The sequence below is a fragment of the Dichomitus squalens genome, assembly GCF_000275845.1.
Source record: "Dichomitus squalens LYAD-421 SS1 unplaced genomic scaffold DICSQscaffold_8, whole genome shotgun sequence".
In the NCBI taxonomy this organism is placed as follows: domain Eukaryota; kingdom Fungi; phylum Basidiomycota; class Agaricomycetes; order Polyporales; family Polyporaceae; genus Dichomitus; species Dichomitus squalens.
The window spans coordinates 384,879-405,068 of NW_006766890.1; the positions used below are offsets into that span (position 1 = coordinate 384,879).

The 20,190-nt window shown below is 56.4% G+C and overlaps 9 protein-coding genes across 9 annotated transcripts in view; 4 read left to right on the forward strand and 5 right to left on the reverse strand.

The window, feature by feature from the left end:
* The window catches only part of DICSQDRAFT_83606 (5'-3' exoribonuclease 2), a 5,066-nt gene extending 483 nt beyond the window's left edge, over positions 1–4,583 (reverse strand). Inside the window, exons 1-15 of the mRNA XM_007364172.1 lie at positions 4,501–4,583; positions 4,400–4,448; positions 4,210–4,346; positions 4,127–4,156; positions 3,959–4,061; positions 3,799–3,912; positions 3,589–3,740; positions 3,400–3,525; positions 2,837–3,350; positions 1,965–2,781; positions 1,825–1,905; positions 1,707–1,764; positions 1,509–1,654; positions 1,137–1,440; positions 8–1,086 (exon numbers count right to left, since the gene is read on the reverse strand). Of these exons, the coding sequence (XP_007364234.1) occupies positions 172–1,086; positions 1,137–1,440; positions 1,509–1,654; positions 1,707–1,764; positions 1,825–1,905; positions 1,965–2,781; positions 2,837–3,350; positions 3,400–3,525; positions 3,589–3,740; positions 3,799–3,912; positions 3,959–4,061; positions 4,127–4,156; positions 4,210–4,346; positions 4,400–4,448; positions 4,501–4,503 (3,549 nt within the window). The 5' untranslated portion in view covers positions 4,504–4,583 and the 3' untranslated portion in view covers positions 8–171. The remainder of the gene's footprint in view (positions 1–7; positions 1,087–1,136; positions 1,441–1,508; positions 1,655–1,706; positions 1,765–1,824; positions 1,906–1,964; positions 2,782–2,836; positions 3,351–3,399; positions 3,526–3,588; positions 3,741–3,798; positions 3,913–3,958; positions 4,062–4,126; positions 4,157–4,209; positions 4,347–4,399; positions 4,449–4,500) is intronic.
* Positions 4,584–4,810: 227 nt separating this feature from the next.
* On the forward strand, positions 4,811–6,677 carry DICSQDRAFT_145880 (eukaryotic translation initiation factor 2B delta subunit; the record flags this gene model as incomplete). Its single annotated transcript, XM_007364173.1, has 7 exons — positions 4,811–4,899; positions 4,962–5,379; positions 5,432–5,611; positions 5,823–5,950; positions 6,007–6,098; positions 6,153–6,419; positions 6,475–6,677. 7 exons carry the CDS (start codon positions 4,811–4,813, stop codon positions 6,675–6,677), a joined length of 1,377 nt encoding a protein of 458 aa, XP_007364235.1.
* Positions 6,678–7,074: 397 nt separating this feature from the next.
* Positions 7,075–7,885, reverse strand: DICSQDRAFT_168564 (uncharacterized protein; the record flags this gene model as incomplete). Its single annotated transcript, XM_007364174.1, has 4 exons — positions 7,075–7,309; positions 7,371–7,502; positions 7,582–7,670; positions 7,724–7,885. The coding sequence occupies 4 exons, from the start codon at positions 7,883–7,885 to the stop codon at positions 7,075–7,077; spliced, it is 618 nt and encodes a 205-aa protein (XP_007364236.1).
* A 258-nt stretch (positions 7,886–8,143) lies between these two features.
* DICSQDRAFT_57064 (uncharacterized protein) lies at positions 8,144–10,278 on the forward strand (the record flags this gene model as incomplete). The annotated part of the gene is made up of 3 exons (XM_007364175.1): positions 8,144–8,514; positions 8,567–9,029; positions 9,115–10,278. The coding sequence occupies 3 exons, from the start codon at positions 8,144–8,146 to the stop codon at positions 10,276–10,278; spliced, it is 1,998 nt and encodes a 665-aa protein (XP_007364237.1).
* Positions 10,279–10,566: 288 nt separating this feature from the next.
* On the reverse strand, positions 10,567–11,394 carry DICSQDRAFT_168566 (uncharacterized protein; the record flags this gene model as incomplete). Its single annotated transcript, XM_007364176.1, has 3 exons — positions 10,567–10,734; positions 10,789–10,988; positions 11,040–11,394. The coding sequence occupies 3 exons, from the start codon at positions 11,392–11,394 to the stop codon at positions 10,567–10,569; spliced, it is 723 nt and encodes a 240-aa protein (XP_007364238.1).
* Positions 11,395–12,409: 1,015 nt separating this feature from the next.
* Positions 12,410–13,203, reverse strand: DICSQDRAFT_135170 (uncharacterized protein). The gene has a single exon (XM_007364177.1). It carries the CDS (start codon positions 13,139–13,141, stop codon positions 12,812–12,814), a length of 330 nt encoding a protein of 109 aa, XP_007364239.1. The 5' UTR covers positions 13,142–13,203; the 3' UTR covers positions 12,410–12,811.
* Positions 13,204–13,995: 792 nt separating this feature from the next.
* On the forward strand, positions 13,996–17,945 carry DICSQDRAFT_83614 (SAICAR synthase-like protein). Its single transcript, XM_007364178.1, has 3 exons — positions 13,996–15,171; positions 15,235–16,638; positions 16,785–17,945. The coding sequence occupies exons 1-3, from the start codon at positions 14,989–14,991 to the stop codon at positions 17,607–17,609; spliced, it is 2,412 nt and encodes an 803-aa protein (XP_007364240.1). The 5' UTR covers positions 13,996–14,988; the 3' UTR covers positions 17,610–17,945.
* An 845-nt stretch (positions 17,946–18,790) lies between these two features.
* On the reverse strand, positions 18,791–19,138 carry DICSQDRAFT_168568 (ubiquinol-cytochrome C reductase UQCRX/QCR9-like protein; the record flags this gene model as incomplete). The annotated part of the gene is made up of 4 exons (XM_007364179.1): positions 18,791–18,835; positions 18,889–18,983; positions 19,040–19,079; positions 19,133–19,138. 4 exons carry the CDS (start codon positions 19,136–19,138, stop codon positions 18,791–18,793), a joined length of 186 nt encoding a protein of 61 aa, XP_007364241.1.
* Positions 19,139–19,598: 460 nt separating this feature from the next.
* Positions 19,599–19,967, forward strand: DICSQDRAFT_36677 (translational machinery component; the record flags this gene model as incomplete). The annotated part of the gene is made up of 1 exon (XM_007364180.1): positions 19,599–19,967. A coding segment is annotated over one exon (369 nt), but the record flags the coding sequence as incomplete, so codon positions are not given.
* Between the last annotated feature and the right edge of the window lie 223 nt (positions 19,968–20,190).

The following is a 20,190-nucleotide window of genomic DNA, read 5'->3' on the forward strand; positions in this document are numbered from 1 at the left end:
GGAAAAACTAGCAAATTTATAAAAAAGGAGGGCATAAGTCCAAAAGCCACAATTTACCTATAGTCTGCTGTACATACTGAGGTACATAGAGAGAGGCATCATTATAACGTACTACATGTATATATCCAGTCCAGCGAAGTACGAAGTCCGGAGGAGACAGAAAGTCGTTGCTCAATAACGCCCGCCACGTCCACGGCCGCGGTTGTTGTGACCGCCTCTCGAGTTCCCGTAGCCGCCACCGCCTCCACCACCGTAGCCGTTGCTCTGCTGGTTGCCACCATAGCCGTAGTTTCCACCAGCAGTGTACCCAGCCTGGCCACCATAGCCCCCGCCTGGATTGTATCCTCCCTGGCCATATCCGCCACCGCCTTGATTGTAGTTGTTGCCGCCGCCGCCATAGCCGCCATAGCCTCCTCCTCGCCCTCCGCCACCGTATCCTCCTCCTTGGTTGCCGTAGCCTCCAGGAGGTCCGTTGGTGTAGGCAGCGCCGCCACCACCGTAGTTACCCCGTCCGCCGCCACGACCACCACGCGAGGGTGAAGTAAAGTCGTTGTACTGGCCTCTGGAGCTGTTAGACGACGGCTGCTGGTAACCTCCACGGCCACGCTGGTAGGACTGATATGCTTGGTATGACTGCTGTTGCTGGTAGCCGCCGTTAATGTACGATGCTTGCTGCTGGTACGGCTGATATGATCCGCCGTTCTGGTACCTGTCCTCACCACCACCGGGACGGAAGCCACGGCTCTGATTGTTATACCCGCCGTAATTGTCACGGCCGCCACGTTCAGAATGGAAGCCGCCTCGCCCGCGACCACGACCGCGCTCGGGACCGCCTCGTCTAGCCACCTCGAGATCGTGAGCATTGAGAACCGGCTGCGGCCGTCGAACACCAGGGAGCAATATCGAGCGATGAGGTGTTAACTGCTTCGGGAAGAAGTAGAAGGCCGACAGCGAACGGTCATTCTTGATATTCGGAAGGTCCTGAGAAGGCAGTGGCGAGAAGTACGTCGAGTCTGGTATACAATCCGGGTTAGGGAGCAGAGATCCATTGATACCCTTGCTAAGTTTCGGATTGATCGGCAATGGCTGCAGTCGCGGATCAGCACAAGATAGCTAGTAGATGAGATGATACGAACCTCATCTTTCTTGCGCTTGCCATACAACGCCTCCAACGTCGGGTACAAGGCGTGCGCTTCGTAGACGAAGAGGAAGTTGTTGCCCCATTGGTTCCGCCGTTTCTCGTCGTCAGAAAGGTTCGGATACCTGGGGCCCATCGCATCTAATAAACGTTTCTCGTCGATGAAGGGCAGCAACGCGACACCTTGCCATGCCATGCGCTTGCCGTTCATATCAATCTGGAACGTGGAAGGATAAAAGTCAATGATTGGCGACGTGTCCTCGGTCATAAGATCGTGGAATGTTGCCGGAATGTGCGATCGACTATGGACCCAGACCCAGACGGTGAGCGATGTTGCACATAAAAGGAGGTGCGCTCGAAGACATCGTACCTTGAGGCAGGGAAAACGCCCATGAGTTGCTCGAAGGGCTTGAAGGGTTGGCCGAGCGTGAAGTCGATGTCCATCTTGTCGAGATCCTCGAAATCGGCGGCGAATGGTGCGAAGTGGAAGGGGTAGTACCAATGCCACGACGGCGTCTGTTGACGGAACGTCAGGTCGCGTTGTATACGGGATGACCATCGCACTCACTCCTTGGTAGTAATACTGTAGCACCCACGCCATGCCTTCGATGTAGCTCTTCGTGACCCTAGGTAGATCCAGATCCGCTCAGCCTTATATCGCCTCGTGCACGCAGCAAGACACTCACTGCTTCCTAAACTCTTTATCACTGTACTCCGCGCCGAACTTTTGGGAGTAGTACCGCTCTCTGTAGCCCGGTTCCCACAATCTAGCAGGCCGAGAAGTTAATCGAAGTGCTTCTTTCACGCAAGCGACAGATGCACGCACTTCACCTGATCTTCTTGATCCACAGTGCCGTCAGGATTCACCTTCAGGACATACGACGTCTCCGCCTCCGCGGGCGCGTCGTCATCATCCGAAGGGCCGAGGTCCTCCGGATCCTCAGCGTCTTCTGCCTCGACCTCGTCGATACTGCGCTTCACACCATGCAATTCGGTCTCGATAGCGTCGGTCATGAAGGAGTCCTCGGCCCCGGCAGGAATCTCCTCGCCATCGACATCATCGGTGCCGTCCTCAACCGGAGGCACAGGCTCGACAGACATAGGAGTTTCAAAGACAGTCGTACTCGAAGAGACAGGTGTCATGCCACCCAGGCCGGGGATATCGGCATCGTCGGTAGTGGTCACTGTCGCAGTGATAGTCGCATCCGGAGCACTCGATGGCTCTCTAGCAGGGGCACTCGCAGCAACAGGGGGAGGAGGAGCAGAGTTCGCAGTAGTGGATGATTTTGTCGCAGACTTCGAAGGTTTTAATGGTATGAGGGAAGCCATCTCGGCCTTGAGCATCTCAGCCGCACTCATGTTTGCTAAACGAATTGCGGCTCGGTTCGCAACAACGTCACGGTTCGATCCCGCCAACGCCAGAGAAGCGGTAGGTGTGTGCGTATCAGTGTCCGCATTCTTTGGGCCACCCAAGCCAATGCTATCGGCCTTTGCAGCGAAGTCAGGACGAGGCGGGAGTGATCCAGGTGCAACAGGAGCAACAGTGAGATTCAGTGACGGGGAGGGACCAGCAGAGGCGCCATTGGATCCCGTCTCCTTCTCAATCTTGCGTCGCTTCGCATTCTGATCCTGTCTCTCCTCAGCTGGATACATGCAGTGTCAGTTTCAAGCAGGTTATGTCGGAACAACAGTACTCACCTTCTCGTCTTCGCCGGAATATTTCGTCTTCACGCCTCGCAAGCCCCTCAAGAATGATCTGGGCCCTCGACAACTCTAACTGACCATGGTTGGTGATGTAGCCACCCATGCGCGGCAACTCAGTGCGCCAGATCTTCAGTAGAGTATCAATAGCGCCTTCACGAATCTCAAGGGATGGAAGATGAGGCAGGAAATCATTTCCGACGAAGAAGATGAGGAGAACCCAGTCATCTATGGCCTGTTCGAAGTTGAACGGGAACGGTACATTCGGCACGTTCAACTCTGCTTCAAGATATTCTCGTAAGATCGCGACATCGAGGAATATGAATGGCTTCTTCTCTGGCGGAGTCTTCTTAATCTCCGCCTTTGTCCCGGTACATTGCGCGGCGTAGTGCCCTTCTTGACCGCAAATACGACACGCGGTACGACTGCCCTCTTGGTGGAAGACATCCTCACGCAGGACTCGGAAGTGAGGCTCATGAGTGGCAAGTGAGAGCATGATGAGGTCCGCATCCTAGCAACGGCGTAAGCAGAAAGAAGATACCCAAGTGGATGCCACATACTAAACCATAAATGACGTGGTGGGTGTTAGGGTCATGACCAGGGTTGCTCCGCTGGCGCCGGATGAAGTCCATGATTTTGTGTTCTCCCTCACCGGGAACACTCGCGTCGGATATTATTACTTGAACCTGTGATTGTTAGAGATGAGACGATGAGCTATAAGTAACAAGAGATTAGACACGACGACGTACGTCTTTCCAGCCAGGGTCCGTGTTCATCTTGTACACGACCCAATATCGAAGAGAGCTCGCGAGCAAGTCCATGAACGGCGTGCCAGGAGTAATCGCATTACTGTCCCAAGCCTTCTTGTTCTTCTCTTCCTCGCTGAGGGTTTTGCCCATGGCTACACCGTTTGCTTGTTGGTCGCAGAAACTTGCTTCAAAGATCAAGAAGCGACGCACCTTCCCACATGGCTATTGACTCCTTGCGAGCTTCCTCCTTCTCCTTGGCTTCTTGGGCGGAACGGAAACGACGAGATCGTTGCTGGTTCATCTTGGCGCGGGGAGCGACACCATCTGGGAGAGGTCAGCCACGAACGAAACGTACGACAAGGCAACTCACCGATGGCCATGAAGAGAAGCTTACGAGGTCGTACCATGTTCACAACACGCTCAGTGTAGCTGAAGATCTCAATCATCATTTCCTCTTCAGTTTCCGGTGCAGGCTGCAGCGAGGGAATAGATGCTCAGCCCAACGGCGTATGTCGACAAAAGGGAACTGAGATCATACCTTGCCCTCTGGGTGCGTGCATGGATGAACCTGACTCAGAAGTGAGCGACGGAGCAAGAGTATATTGACATAAAAGGACTCACAATACCGTTCATATCGAGATAAAGGCTGTCGAACTCGACACCATTGGGGTTTGGATCGGCTATATTGACAGGTACGGCGACTTCATTGCCTTCGGTGTCGGGTATTGTGGCTTGCTCTGCCTCTATAACAGGAAGAACTGATGTGGAGAGTCAATAGACAGCATTCGGGACAGGAGTATTATGAACCCACTAATTTTAGGGTACTTTTTGCTGAGCCAACGAAATAGTGCCGGAACACCCTGTGCGTATCCGTCAACGCGCCATACGCAGCTAGACAATAACACAACGTACCATGACTATCCTCTAAAAGACACGGGGATATGTTCTGGCAAAGAATGTGTAGCAGGAGAGAGGTCCTGCAGCAGAGATGGCGGCAGGAGGGAAAGACACTGACAGCATCGAGTGGCCGTGGTGGAGACGCCACGGTGACCCTCAGGTAAGCGAGGGGTCAGGCGCCCGGACCGCAGGGGCAGGTAAGCGCTCGTGAGCCTGACTCGATCCAAAAGCGAAACTCGCGTGCAGTAACGCCTCAGAGACTCCATCTGCCCTCCGCGACTTCGGAGATCGCTCTTTGCACCCTCACAAAAAAACTCGTGCGACAATGGCACCTGCCCCGACACTAGACGTGCATCCTGTAAACGGACCCCCAGCAGGAGAGCCCTCTGCCGGGCAGAAGTCCCAGAAGCAGATGCAAGTCTTCGATAAAGATCTTCACCTGTTCATGCGCTCGGGCTAACGACTAGACATCTCAGGACAAAGGCTGAACGTCGCGAGCTTCAGGAGAAGCAGCGAGCCGCCAAGGCCGCAAAGGCCGCAGCGAACGCTCCAAATGGGAAGCTAGGAGGCAAGGCTGCAAAAGAGCTCTCCGCCCTCGCGGGTGCTCCGAGTAAGAAGACAGGGCGTCCGTCAGATGCTGCATCCAAACCTCCACTCCCTGGTCTAGTGAAGGCAGCGCAGGCCAAGGCAGGCCAAGCATCCCTGGCGGACCAGAGTGCGAGGAACCAGGCTCGCGGCCTTCTGATCTTCTCGCACTTCGGCTTGCCGAAACCCGTCAGCGCCGCGAAGGGCGATATCCATCCCGCAATTGCTAGACTCGCTCTCCAGTTCTCCACATTCAAGATCACTGGTGCAAATGCGCGGTGTATAGCTACTTTGACCGCATTCAAGACAGTGCGTACCTCCATAACTTCCTTGAATCTGCAAGGTCCCAAGAATGTATCAGGTTATCCAAGATTATGTCACACCGCAGAACAACACCCTTTCTCGTCATCTCATGACATATCTCTCGCCACAAATCAGCCATCTCGTCGCAGCCCGGCCAATGTCTGTCACCATGGGCAACGCTATCCGGCAATTGAAACTGGACATCAGCGGTTCAGACATTGACCTTCCAGAACAAGACGTGAGTCAATATATCATCTTCGCTGGCTCTTTACTGTGTCTTGCAGCGCATGTCGTGTACGGTGGTGTCGACAGCGCGAAGTCATGCCTTCACCGTGTTCTCTGCACAACTCATCGTTGGGATTGCAAACCATTGGGGGCTGCTTCCAGCAGCTCTTCCTGAAATGTCGATCGCCGGTCTCCAGAAGGTTTGCTCAATAATTTGATTTCAGGCGAAAGACGTTCTATTCCGGAAGATCGATACATACATCCGAGAGAGAATCATCATCGCAGATCAGGTCATCCAGGAGACAGCTGGTAACAAGATCAAGGACGGTGATATAGTCCTCACATACGCCCGGTACGCTGCTCTTCGGTCTCATCTGGTGCCCTGACCTCATTTCCATCACTCGATAGGTCATCAGTAGTCGAGAAAGTCCTGCTTGAAGCTCATGCCTCTGGTCGGGAATTTTCCGTGATCGTCGTGGACTCAAGACCAATGTTAGAAGGTGAGTCTAGCTTTTACGCCGCCTATTCCGTCATAACTGATTTCATCATCACAGGAAAGAGATTACTTGCCGTTCTGTCTGAAGCGGGCATACAATGCACATACCTGTTGCTCCCCGCTCTGGGTTCCGTCATAAGCGAAGTCTCCGTCGTCCTTGTCGGTGCACATTCAATACACACCAACGGAGCCGTCTACTCTCGAGCCGGCACCGCGCTCGTCGCGATGATGGCGAAACGACACTCCGTGCCGGTGGTTGTATGCTGCGAAACATACAAGTTCTCTGAGAACATACAATTGGACAGTTTCACGAAGAACGAGCTGGGTGAGCCAAGATATCTACCATTCATGATATCCGTTCCTGACGACAGTCCTTAAAGCCCCACTTGGCGACCTATTCTCGTCCTTCCCCAACAACAAGCCCCGCGAATATCTTACACTCGAGAACCAGCCGCACCTAGAGATTCTAAACCCTCTGTACGACCTCACACCGCCGTCTTGCATCACCGCTGTGGTGACCGAGGTCGGCGTGATCCCTCCCAACGCTATCAGCTCAATACCGGTCGCCCTCGGCCGACTCTAGTGACCAGGCCACGTTTCTCATCCGCTCGTCGTGTCATGTTATGATGTCCCATGCTCCATGTCCGTGCACATCGACTCATTCCGCTACGCATTCGCATCGCAATCCCGCGCTACCCGCACTCGCACGCCTCTTACAACGTGACTTATACTGTATCGGTTGCCCGTTTCCATTCTCTCGATTCTCGTCGTTGCTCGTCGCTCGCACCCCAGCTTAGGTACAATAGTGGACAGAGGTCGTCATTACGTAGTCATAAAGCGTTTGTATATCTTTCATGTGTAGTGATAGCGTCGAAGCAACCAAATACTGTATCCCTCTCACGCGCACAAACACGGAAAAGCAGAGAGCACGGGCGTGTGAGATTAGTATAAAAGTATACGCTTAAAACACATGAGAGCAATTAGAGTTCCGGCTTGCCCGGTCCTTGGCTGGAACGTGCGAGCTGTTTCTCTATCCAGTCGAACGCGATGTCAGTGGCATGCTCGACAGGCTTGTCAAACAGGTACGGAAGCACTGGGACGATAGCGAGTCCGGTCGCGGTGGGCCCCCACGTTCGGACGCGCGGGTTTTGCACGTTGGCGAACGCCTTCTTCGCCTGCTTGACGGCCGTGTGGATCGTGAAAGCGGGTAGCGCCCTGAAGACGGAGTCAAACTGATGAACACACGAGCAGCGACGATCTTCCGGGGCGCACGTACATCGACGCGATGGATTGGAACACGGAACGTTTGGCCGCGATGAAGCCCAGACGTGCTGGCTCCGAGAAATGTGCGGCTTCGAGCGCGGTGGGCCCGCGCCGGTGCGCTTTGTAGGTTTCGTAGCCAACATCACTGATTGGAGGGGGAAAGAAGGAGACACATATAAGTGGTCGCAGCTAGAGACACCAGAAGCACATGGTGCGTTGCTCACCTGGCGAGGTATATCCACGAGATGCCATAGGCTGCGGTTACAACAGCAGGGTGGACGACGGGACGGAAGGCTTCGCCAACGTCACTGGTCTGGCGTAAACCTCTATCGATAGTCAGAACGACGCGGATCGGTGCAGACTCACATATGCGATGTATCGGTGGCCCGCGCGTAGGGCCGTCCTCAGGCGCGCGCCATAGGCCATATATCGCGCGGCAGAGTCGGTGGAATCAGCATCCTTGTCGGAGAGGTCCTCGAGCTTGTCCTCGAGCTTGTCTACGACCTGGTCCTTGAGCGGCTGGGACATGGTAGAGCGGGAAAAGAGACGATCGCGCGGGTCAGGTGGACAAGGGACGGATAGGAGAAGGTGGAACAGACAAGAGTGTGGCCGGTGGACGCGCGGTGCGGGCTGCCGCGGAGACTCGGGAGACGGCGGAAGACAAGACACGCCCATATCCGGCGGGCGGCAACGGCCGGGGCCAAGCAGACGCGCATGACTGGGGCCGGATTGTTTCTGCGACCGTCGAGTCGAACGTGTCCGGTCACCTCTCCGCCAACGCCCGCCATGGCCACAGTCATCGCCCGTTCCCAAGATACCCCCCAGCCTGTCGTCTCTCCGCCCCCGGAGGCTACTGAGGCTCTCCCAGACAAGATCAGCGCGTACTACAGCCTTGTCTTTCCCAACTTCACCTACTATCTCCAGACACTCACTGTCACCATCGGCCGGCGGTGTGTTCCTGTGAATACTGCCTCAACCTCTGATAATCCTCAAGTGGACGTGGACCTCGGTCCGCTCAAGAGCGTGTCGCGCTTGCATGCGAAGATAGAGTACGACGAGGACGAGGAGCGCTTTGTTCTCCTTGTCATCGGCCGGAACGGCGCGTGGGTGGATGGTGTCTGGTCAGGAAGTGGTAGCAAAGTCCCCCTGGGCGACAGGTGCGTTGGCCAGCTCTCGCTTTGAAGCTAAACTTACGCAGCACGCGCACAGGTCGCAGATACAGATTGCCTCGCGGACTTTCCATTTCATCCTGCCACCTCCAGCACCCCCGGAGGACTCGCCCTCGCCTAGCTCTCAGTCCTCAGGTAACCGAGCACGTTCCCCTTCTGTCGATATCACCACATACTCCCCACCATCCTCATTGCCTTCCGAGTCGCCACCCCCTGTGCACGTTCCCACCGCAGCCGTCAAGATACCACCCTTGCCGGAGAGCGCACTGCCGAATTCGAACGCAATTCCGCACAAGGCGAATTCGAAGAAGCGCAAGAAGCCCGATGCCCCGTCGCCCCCACTAGCAGCTCCCGAGGTTATGCCATCGAAGCCACAACTAACCTATGCACAATTATGTTATCGCGCTATCAAGGCTCTTGGTGGCAAGGCCTCCTTGCAGGAGATCTGCCAGTGGATCAAAGATACTCACGATTGGTACAAGTACTGTAGCAAGGATTGGGAGGTGAGATTGCTTCTGTGCTTATCGTTCGAGTGCATTCGGCAGCTGCATGTGCTCTTATGCATCCATTGACGTCACTTTGTTTTAGAGCTCAGTCCGGCACAATCTATCGTCTAATCCTGGCTTCAAGAAGCTTTTGCGCGGCAAGGACGAGAAGGGGAAAGGAGCGCTTTGGGGTGTGGATGAGGCGCACGAGCATGCATTCGAGGAGCTCGACGCGCGCAAGAACGCCGTCATTGGCGGCACCAGTGGGAAGGATGGGAGGCTGAGCGGGAAGAAAGGCAAGGCTATTCCGCTAGAGCCCCCGCTGAGGCGAAGCATCAAGGGGGAACCCAAGGGCGCGCCATTGCCTCCTCCATTGACGTCTGCGCCGCTCGCCTTCAAGACTTCCAATCCCACCTACCTGCCGGGTTCTGCGTCCACATCTGCTTCTCCAGCACCACTCGCAGCCCCTCTACACCCGGCCGTGAAGGCGGAGCAGGTGCCTGTCGCGCACGTTCCTCCGCCTCCGCCTCAGCCCCAATTGTCACCTGCCCCAGCCGGGTCTCCGCCTCTCTCAGCGCCTTCGACGAATCCTGTTACGACTCGTGCCGCCTCGCCGCCACAAGCGTCACCACCTCCATCCGCATCCGGACCTTCCTCTGCAGCGCCGTTGTCTGCAATTCCGGCCTCTGTCCGCATCCCGATTGTAGTCGGCCCCGTCCCGGCGTCTCACAACCCAACCGGACCCGCTTCGCCACCGAAGCCTATCGTGCTTCACGAGAACACCCTTATCCTCAACCCCGAGATCTTCTCCCACTTGACGCCCCAGCACCTCCAAGACCTCGAAGCTCTCGGGGCGCAGAAGGCGCTCGAAATCCTACAGGCGTATATCGTGCGCTACTACAAGGAGAAGCTCAGGGCCGAGGGTGCTCGAGGTCGGGGCCGCGGGCGTCCTCGCCGTGGGCGTGGAGGAGCGACAGGGCGAGGATCGGCGCCTGCAGGGGCGTCCGTCCACCCTGAGACTACATCTTCCGGTCCGACTTCGACCTCTCTTCTCTCCCCCCAGGATTCGAAGGAAGCCTCTGGGACGCCCTCATCCACAACGGCGCCTCCTTCGAGTGCATCACGCGCTGCCCCTTCCGAATCCCCCGCCGAAGCTCCGTCGCCGATCGTCGTCGTCGACGATGACTCCTCTCCAGAACAGGCCGAGGAGCACATCGCGAAGCGCCGTCGCCTCGATGAGCCTGTCGTCGATGTCATGACCATATAGAGCGTCCGCGTTGCGCGCCGCATATGAGCGACTCGCCCGTGGCGTCACATTGGTTCTCTCGCTCTCAATAGACTTGCTGCGTCCTATCGGACCACCATCCATTCTGTAACATTATGCATATAGCCGATTCCGGAGCCACATTGTACTCATATTGAGCATCGTATCGTACATCGCTATAGTTCCGTCGTGTGTGGGGTAGCAGAGTAGTAGTAGGCTGTTGAATCATGGGGGGCGAGTGTTGCCGCTCAATGCTAGCCATTAACGAGTACCCCGGCCGACTTCTCTCGGTCACCTGTCGTCCGCCTCCATTGCACCCGCCCTCCGCTCCGGCAACTTGCCTGGAAACCGTCCCTTCCAACATTCCAGCACCTTCCGTGCCAGGTCGCTCGGGCGGGTCTTCTGCCCAATTACGTTGGCGTGTGCGAGGCGCCTGACAGCGTGATAGAGTTGTGTCGACTGGGAAGCCGGGGTTAGTAAGTGGTTCTCCGAGACGCAGAAGGGAAGGCTTACCACAACAATGTTGTAGCTCATCAGGTCCTTCTCTTCCTCAATCTCTTTAATTGCTTCTATCATCTCCCTAAAGCGCTGCTCAACCACAGGGCGCTCTGGCTTCTCCTTAGCCTGATGGACTTTGAGGAAGCTGGAGATAGCAGAGATCCAGCGCCTTGCCCTCCGAACTGCAGGGTTGGTGGGGTCAAGAGGCTTGCCACCTAGATAGGGGTGTGAGTGTGTGTCAAACTGCCATTGTGGGCTATACACACTGGAGGTTGAGCATGTTGTGTCTGAATTTGAGGTTGGTGGTGGTGCAGGGAGATCCAGGAGCAGGGGAGGTGTGCCCCATTCTTCTTCTAATTGTTGTGGAGTGATTGAAGATGGCAGGGGTGATGGGGTGTTTGAAGAAGGGGAGGGTAATGGCTCATTTGAAGAAGGGGGAGGGGCAGACTGGGCAGGGCATGATAGTGATGATGATGGAGAGGAGCTCTGATGATAGTGATGATAGTGTTGTTGCAGGTGACGTAGTGATGTAGAGATGATGGCAGTCTGCACTTTGGTATCTAGTGAAGAGAAGCTGTTGTCCTCCAAGTGGATCTGCTGAGGTGAAGATGGAGCATACATCTCCAGCTTGACTCTCTGTGTTCCTTGTTGGTGAGACCTTGATTGAGATGGTATAGCCAGGTCTGGTGGACTTGACGCTGTGTCCTGAAGAACAGCAGAAGATAACAACAAAGACTGCCCATGGGAAGAGGGAAGAGAAGGGAGTGGTGGTTGTGGTGGTGGTTGTGGTGGTTGATGTATAGTGGAAACCAAAGGAGGAGACTGTTGTTGAAGAGGTGATAGGATTTGTGTGGATGTTGGTGTAAAAAGTTGTTTAAGCATAGAGTGCAATTGATGAACTGCAACCCAGTGGACATTGATATTGATATGTGGGGGATTGCTTAGTGGCTTTGCTAGCCAACCAGCTACTTGAATGTTGTAAATGGCAATAGAAAGTGAACCATCTAATAAGTGGTTAAGTCAACATTATATTGCCTCCATCCACAGTAGACAAACCTTTATGTAAGACTGGTTCTCCAATGTGTATACCACCACACATAGGACATATATGATACTGGGGCTTCTGATTATCTTGATAGTAAGGGTAAAAACGATGGCCAACAAGTTCAGGTGGACATATAGACTATAGAAAGTTTGTTAGTCCAGATGTCACCACTTATATCATGTGACATACAATGGGTATAGAGTGTATCTGGTGGTCTATGACTTCATTGATTGGCTGCATGCTGGAATGATGGAGGAAGAGGGGGGAGAGGGGAGACAGGGAAGACAGGGGAGACAGGGGAGACAGAGGAGACAGGTGAGAGAAGTGGGTGGTGAGCTGGTCCTTATATATGCTGATGGCTGACTAAGCTAGACTAGTTGCTGATTAATTCAGACCATATCTAGACAAGAATGAACCTTTGTTTCCCACAGGCAGACAGAACAATGAGAAATTGACCAGGGTCTAGGATATCTCCAGACAATGCTAGAACAGTCTAGACAAGTAAAATGTTTGGACCAGACTAGCCACCATGTCAATTACAACACAATTCCAAGCTTGCTAAGTGGCACCATATATTGAGTGGCTCTAACCAGCATAGGTACAATGGACTTGACCTGCAGTCTAGCATGAAGAAATCCTACACATGGTGACATGTGACATGAAATGACCATTATCTCCGGGCTATGCAGAGTATGGGTTTGACTACCAGACATTCCATGTCCACAATGTATCCAACCAAACACGCAAGCGAACGCCGCGAAAGGAACAGGCAAGCCGAGGCGGCCGGAGGTTTTGACGTTCCTTGTGATTGGAGGGGGCAAGCCAAATACCAAATCTTTACGTACCTACCGGCGGGACTCCGGACAACAGCGGCGCCACGTACGGTCTCCTTATCGGTCCTCCCACGAACACGTATCGTCGTCGAGTGCTGCAAGCAGTCAAGCTCGGTTTTGGACCAGAGCAATATGGTCAAGCCCGGACGAGAGGCCGCAATCAAGTCCGCAGAGGTAAGGCAGTGGCGTGGCGAATGCCGGGCTTGAGCACAGGGCGGAAGACGAAGACGATCGTCCGCGTGCTCGACCCCATTCGCTGGGAGAAACGGGTTTCCACGGTGGTTGGAGAAGCGTCGTGCGACGAAAACGTTACTCGTCGAGCAGATGACTTGTGTCCACGGTCACCATGACCAACCGCGGCTAGAGTCCGAGCGCAGAAGCGAGGCAGCGAACGTGCGTGCTGCACGGGTGGCTGACGCGAAGGAGGGGGACGCATGATGATACGAGGAGACGCCCGATAAGGCGGGGGCGGGTTCGTCGAGTCAGACATATCTCCGAGCGATATGTGCAGCAGAGGCCATTGCTCTGGGGCAGCTGCGGGCTGGACGAGACAGGATCGCAGAGGACAAGGGGCAACGGAGGCGGGCAGGTGGAGGCAAGGGGGCGGGGTGCTTTGTCAGCAGGCGGGGGAGTGAGTAGCCCACGTGCGCAATTCTGGATGCGAGGATATCGTCACTTGCGAAGGCAAAACTCTGGGTGGGACAACATACTCGTCGCTCTGCCTTCGCTCTGCCTTCATTCCTCCTCCTCCTCTCCCCATCTCCGTCCCAGGCCCAGATCTGCGCACAACCAACGTGCCTTGTCTCCCACTATATCTCCTCCGTCCTGTGCGGCCACAGCCCTTCTCCTTTTCTTATTTTCCGCCGGGCAAGCCCAGCACAACCCCTCCTGTCGAACCTCTCCGTCGCCTCTTAGCGATCGTCCCTCTCGTGAATGACTCCTGCCTCTGAGAGCTCTGGCTCTGAGAGGCACTCATCTCCATGTCCACCCTCCCCCTCCACCTCTGTAACCGTCACTCAGGCCTCGTCTCCGACCTCCCCAACCGGTCCGGCCAAAGGCCGTATCTTCGCGTTGCCACCCGGACCCCCTCGCGCGCACTCACATAAGATCCGCCGCAAACGCGGCTGGCGCAATGACAGTGAAGATGCTACCGAAGACTCTGGCAATGAGACCCCGCAAGGCTCTCGCCCCTTTCGCGCGTCCTACCAGCGGGCCTTTCGCAGAGCGTCGGAGCGAGCAATAGCTATGTCCTCTTCACGTGCGTCCCAGCAATCCGAGCTTTTTCGTACTATCTCCCCGGCCACCGCACGTCGCGCGGCTCCTCGAAGGCCTCCGTCCCCCGTTGCCTCTACTTCGTCTTCCAGTTCCGATCGCGCCGTCCCGACCAGCTCGAACACAGGTATCGGTCGCAAGGTCGCTGCCTCGTTGGATCTGTTCAAGGAGAGCGCACCCAGCCCTTCGGTAGAGAAGAATGAAGTCGAGGCTTTCGACCTTCCGAGGCCGGAATCATCGACAGGGAAGCGCAGGTCTGTCGTTGAGGTCAGCGAGCCCCAGTTCGAGTTTGTCAAGCGGTCGGATTGGCCTGATCGCGGGACGGCCGCTATACGGAGGGAGAAGAGTTCGACCGGCCTTGACCGGGTTAGGACGCGCGAGAGCACGAGTTCGGTGACGAGCTCACGGGACCAAGACTTCCGTAGACGCAAGGAGCGGACATTATCTCGACGCGAGACGGTGCTCACCGATTTGGCGCAGTGGCGCGCAGCAGTTGAAGCAGGCCGTGCTGACGAGGATGGGCGGGGTAGACCACGAGAGCGGAGTGTGTTTGTCCAGGAGCCTCTACCGGATGCTGTTATCCTGTCTCCTCCTGGGTCAGAGTCTTCCTCCTCTGTATCTTCCGCGTCCACATTCCACCTGGAAACCAGACCAACCGTCTCGCCATCGCTGCCACATGTCGTCCCTACATCGCCAAGTCCTCCAGTCCGCACCCATGATCTTGCTCCTTCGCCCGTTATTGATCGCCGACTCTCTCCACTTGATCTGCACGAATTGCCTCCACCTGTGCACCGCGCTCCGACACGGTCACACTCTCCGCATGAGCCTCCCATTGCACTCCCAGTTGCCCTTCCTAGCGTCCCGCAATATTCTCACTTCTTCGATTCTCCTTGGTCTACGGATGACGACGATGAATCCGCTTGGGAGTCCGCATCTGCGACGACAACCACGTCCACAACCTCTGCATCTACTCCCTTCCCTCTCTCCCCATCACGAACAAGCCCCCACCCCCAGCCTCGCGTGCATAATCCGGAGGACGAGGATGACGAGCGACATCAAAGGGCCATGTTGTCTCCTTATGACGACCTCGAGCTGACTCAGGCTGATACGTCGCCTAACACGGACCTGGTGGCCAATCTAGAGGCTCATTCGCAGGAGAGCTTACCGCATATTCCATTGCGGCCGTTCCGCAATCAGGTTGGCGGACACAGCGCGATCTACAAGTTCACTAAGCGCGCTGTGTGCAAGGTGAGAACCAGCCTTTTGCGTTCCGTCAGTCATTCAGTCAAATTGAACCAATGTGGATGTTAGCCGCTAGTCTCCCGCGAGAATCTCTTCTACGAAGCTGTCGAGCGTGAAGCTCCTCCTTTGCTTGACTTCATCCCACGTTATCTGGGCGTGATGCTGGTCAGCTACCGCCGAGTGCCCAAGAGCTCGAGTCTTTCCCCGCAGATCCCCTCCGCCGCCCGGCCCAGAGGTCTCCTCACCGAGTCACAGTCTCCCCGCCCGATATTGCAGAAGTCGGCGAGCGAGAACCCTCGTTCCACGCCGTCATTCCATCCGGGGCAGGAGGGTGGAGATACCGACACAGAGGAGGCGGAGCTTCCTGAGGTCGCCTTGGACTACAATCGCCACATTATTCCTGAATGGTTACTGCGCGGCCGCCGCAATCGTGCGATGTCCCACTCAGTCACTTCGTCTCCTGCCCCTCCAGTCGATCACCGTCTGAGACGGCCTCATCTGAACGGCCTGAACGGTATGACTGCCTCCAGCCCGGATCTAGGGATGTCCACGCTGCGTTCCCACCACGCTTGCGCCGCTTCCCAACGACACCCGGCCAGCAGACTTGCGTACTCGCGGACAGTCGAGGATGTGGACAACCGGACACCGATGAACTCACCGCGGTTCCCTGCCCCTCAGCTCACAACTTCCCTGTCAGGACAAGGGTCTGTGTCGCCTGGTAGCCAGTTCCAGACGGGATGGTTCGGCGGTACCGGTTCTACTGTCGTGAATACACGGTTCAAGGACCATGTGTTCAGCACTCTGCTCCGTCGATTGTCCAGGCACGCTTCGGGCAAGACTACGTCCAGCACGAAGGCGGAGGATGACGGCGAGGTAGCAGACGGAGAAGGTGAAGGGGCTTCGTTCAGCGACGGTGCTGACAAGTTTCGTCGCAAGAAAAAGCTCAGCAGGGTAGAGCGATTACGGCAAGAGGAAGGTAGCGTGCTCGGGAAGCCGCTGCGGCGAGTACAGAGTGACCGTGAGATTGGACATCACGCCTCCTATCCCACGCACCCTTTGGAGCGGGATCGTGACGCGGCCTCTGGAGAGGTGTTCGACTTCGAGTCGCAATCCGATGACCCGTGCGCTCCTCGCGCCCCGCTGGAGGTGCAGGATGGCCAGTCGTTTGCGGCGCGTTCGTACCGTCGTCATCGTTCGCGCTCGCTTCCTCGTGATGTCTCCCAGCCCTGCATTCCTCACTCACCCCATCTCCCCATCGATCACCGCGAACCGGACCCAACTGTTACTCGTCAGAACCACTTCATCTTGATGGAAGATCTCACCGGTCGGCTCAAGTACTCGTGCGTCCTCGATCTGAAGATGGGCACGCGACAGTACGGGATGGACGCGACGCCAGGAAAGAAGAAGAGCCAGCGGAAGAAGTGCGACCGGACGACGAGCAGAACGCTGGGTGTGCGAGTGTGCGGGATGCAGGTAAGTGTCGTTCAGGTCCATGAACGGATACCTTGACGTGCTATTTGCACGTGTGGTCGATTTGGTCGTACCTGTTGCGCCTGAAGCTGTTCATTGGTCCAGACGGCATGGTTGTTCGGTTCGCTGACATGTCCTAATTTACCAAGGTTTGGAACCACGTCACGCAGTCCTACGTTACCCAGGACAAATACAAGGGCCGCGAGGTCCGTCCGGAAGACTTCCCTGCGGTGCTCAGCTCCTTCCTCCATGACGGGGAACGCCTGCTCGTGTACCAGATCCCGGTCATCTTGCGCAAGATCTACGCCCTCGCGCGCATCGTCAATCGCCTGAATGGGTACCGCTTCTACGGCTGCAGCCTGCTCATGATCTATGACGGCGACCGCGAAGCCCAGGAGGCGTTCCGCGCCTCCGTCCTCGACCATCCCTCGTCGCGCAGCAAGCGTGGCGAGTCCCTCGAGCGTCGGCTGGACGCGCGCACCCAGACGGAGAGCAAGCCACCGACGCTCCGCCGTTCGCACAGCGAAGACTTGCTTCTAGGCCCCGTCGCCGACCGCGTCAGCCGCCGTCGCAAGCGCGGCGAGGTCCAAATCCGTCTCGTCGACTTTGCGCACACGACGACGGGACGAGACTGGCTCCCGTACCCGCCTCCCAACGGCGAGATTGAGGAGGTCACGAGCGGGAAGGGTTACCAGGCAGAGGTCGACCCTGAGACAGGGCTCATCTACGCTCGGTTCCCCCCGCACTACCCCGACCAGCCCGACAGGGGGTTCCTCTTCGGGCTGATGAACCTTGCGGAGACGCTGGAGAAGATCTGGAACGAGGAGCGGCTGCGGAGGATCAAGAGCTCGCGCGACGACCCAACTGCCGCGGCGGAACAGCTCCCGCCGCTGTCGACGGACGGGAAGGAGGTCTTCGACAAGATATTTAGGACGCCGGACGGCGAGGAGGACTTCGGGATGATCTCGACCTGAGTCGCCTCTGCCCGCTGGACAATTTCTGGCTTCTTGTGCATATTGTACGTCCTTTCTTGTACATAACTTCTATAACTTGCTGTTTTTCTCCTTATATTCTCTTGTCTCGTCGTCTCCTGTTCATATTTCATGTCGTCTCCCCTCACTCAAGTAGCGGTTTATGTCATTCATCTCTTACTCGTTCACAGTCTGTTCGCATGCATCCGTCCGAACAATGGACCTCCATCCTACGACTTATGATGTACCTATAACCATCCAAGTAAGTTATGATGACGCACATAATTAGCCAGTCTCTCCGTCTCTATCTCGTGAACGCGCTGCGAATGCCTGTACTAGTACTTGCGGAGTTTTACGTTAGGTGTGAACGGTGCGAGTTTCATCGCCGTACGTTTTTCAAGTATTGCAGGCCGAGCCTGCGTGACGACGTACGCTGCCACAGAGGTGTGCGGGTTAAGACTCGACCCCTTGACCCTCTCGGCTTGACCCCGGGGTTTGACTTGGGGTCTGACCCGGGTCTGACCTTTTCGAGGGGTCAACACGTGATGCATGGTCGGCCCTCGCGTAGAATAGTCGACCGCGTAATACCGGGAGCGCGGGCAGGGCGCCTTGCAGGGTGAAATTGCCCAGCTCGAGCGAAGGCAGATGAAGACTCAGATGCCACAATGACGACGGGATATACCAACTATGCTACACCTTGCACCTCTCTGAGTTCTCGCTGGTTTTGGAGGGGTTTCCCAGACACGCTCCTCTGGGTCGGCATCCATCTCCATCGTGGCAAGTCTCTCGCAGCGTTCCTGAAGGCCATCGGTTTCACTCCCCCGCTTATGGATGGCCGAAACATTGGACAGTTGGAAAGAACAATTGGAACTGGCAAGAACTTGGCAATCAGAAGGCGGGTTCGTGGCCGCTGAAGGCGAGCCCGAGCTCGAGCAGCGAGCAGCGAGTGGCGGACGGCCGGCCGACCCGGCGGTTCACGTGCCCGGAAGCTCCGACGTTGATGTCGCCTTGGCTTGACCCAGGTCTGACCCAGCCGAGTACATGTCTGCGCTGCCATACACACACGTTCGTCCAGAAATGTGCGGAGTCAACGGGACGCATTGCATTGCTTCACGCTATCGTCTATTAAGTGCAGTGTATTATGGTAAGGACGGAAGAGGTTGCGAGGCCTGCGCGGATGGAATCTACTCCTCTTCCACGTATCTAGAGCGGATGTCCTTCCATTGTTTCTACAGACAGATTCAGCATACTGCACGTCTCATGCGGGTGAGACGGTACGTACTCCCTTGTTCCAGGTATCCCAAAACTTCGTGACACCGAGGTCGAAGCCGATGCTGAATGCGAACGCACCGGCGAAGATCGTCGGGACGAAAACACCTGTCGGCCAGAGCGTTCAACCCTGCCCTACCACGCGTCTCCCCGAGCAAACTTACTGTTACGCTTCACGACAGCGTTGTAGAGAGTGTTGGCCAGCTGCAACCAAGAGGTCAGATCGCGCAAAGGACAGCAGCACCGGGGGCACTCACAGACATGGCTGGTGGATGGTCGGGAGTTCGTAGTGAATCGGAGGGGGGGATAGGCGCGCGTACGACTGGTCGAGCGGGGTTTGGAAATTTCGAGGCGCCCAGCGAGTGTCCGGTGAACGTAGATGGGTTTGGGCTCGAATGCACACTTGGACTCGCTCTCATGTCCCTCCTCAGGCTCCTCCCTACTCTTAGGACACCACCACTGCAACGGACATGTGTTGCTGCGCTCTCTTACTGCGCACCCAGACTCGCTGAGGCTCCGAAACAGGATGCCAACGTGTTGATGCAGTTCGACGACCTGTTGAAAGACGACGACCCATCTACTCGGAGCGAAACCGCGACCACACCACCCCCTGTAGAGGAGGACCTCCCACCACCACCCCCTCCAAATAGCTTCCCGCGCAATCCCTCTCCCGCCAATCCGATCACCGCCGCGAAGCAGGACGGCAAGGTGTCTTCCAAGGGCGCCGTCAGGCCCGTGTACAACGTCTCGGTCAAGTCCTCACGGAACAACACGATCATCACGTTCGCGAAACCGGACGGGAACCAGCTCGTCACGCTCACGGGCGGGAAGCTCGGGTTCAAGAAGAGCAACCGGAACGGGTACGAGGCGGGGTACCAGTGCGCGGTGGGCATCATCGGAGCGATGGAGGCGGAGATGGACCGGGTTGATTTCGACTGGCATTTGTACTTGAAAGGCTTTGGGCAGGGGAGGGACGCGATGCTCACGGCGATCACGACGGCGGTGGGGGCAAAGGTGAAGCCGAAGCTGAAGCGCGTCACGGATAGGACGCCGCTGAAGATTGGTGGGACGAGGGGCCAGAAGACGCGGCGGATATGACCTTGCATAGTAAGTACCGCATGCGTGCATACAGCTTGGTCTCTGTGTTTGAGACCTGACCGTTCTGATATACCTACAGTGTTCACCACTGTACCGTGTTCCCTTCAGACCTCCATCTATCCCCTTCCTCATCCCCTCCTATGTTGCGCTTTCTGTGCAGGCCATCACATTTACTCTCCTGCAACTCACTGCTCTCGTCGTCTGACCCCCTTGCTCG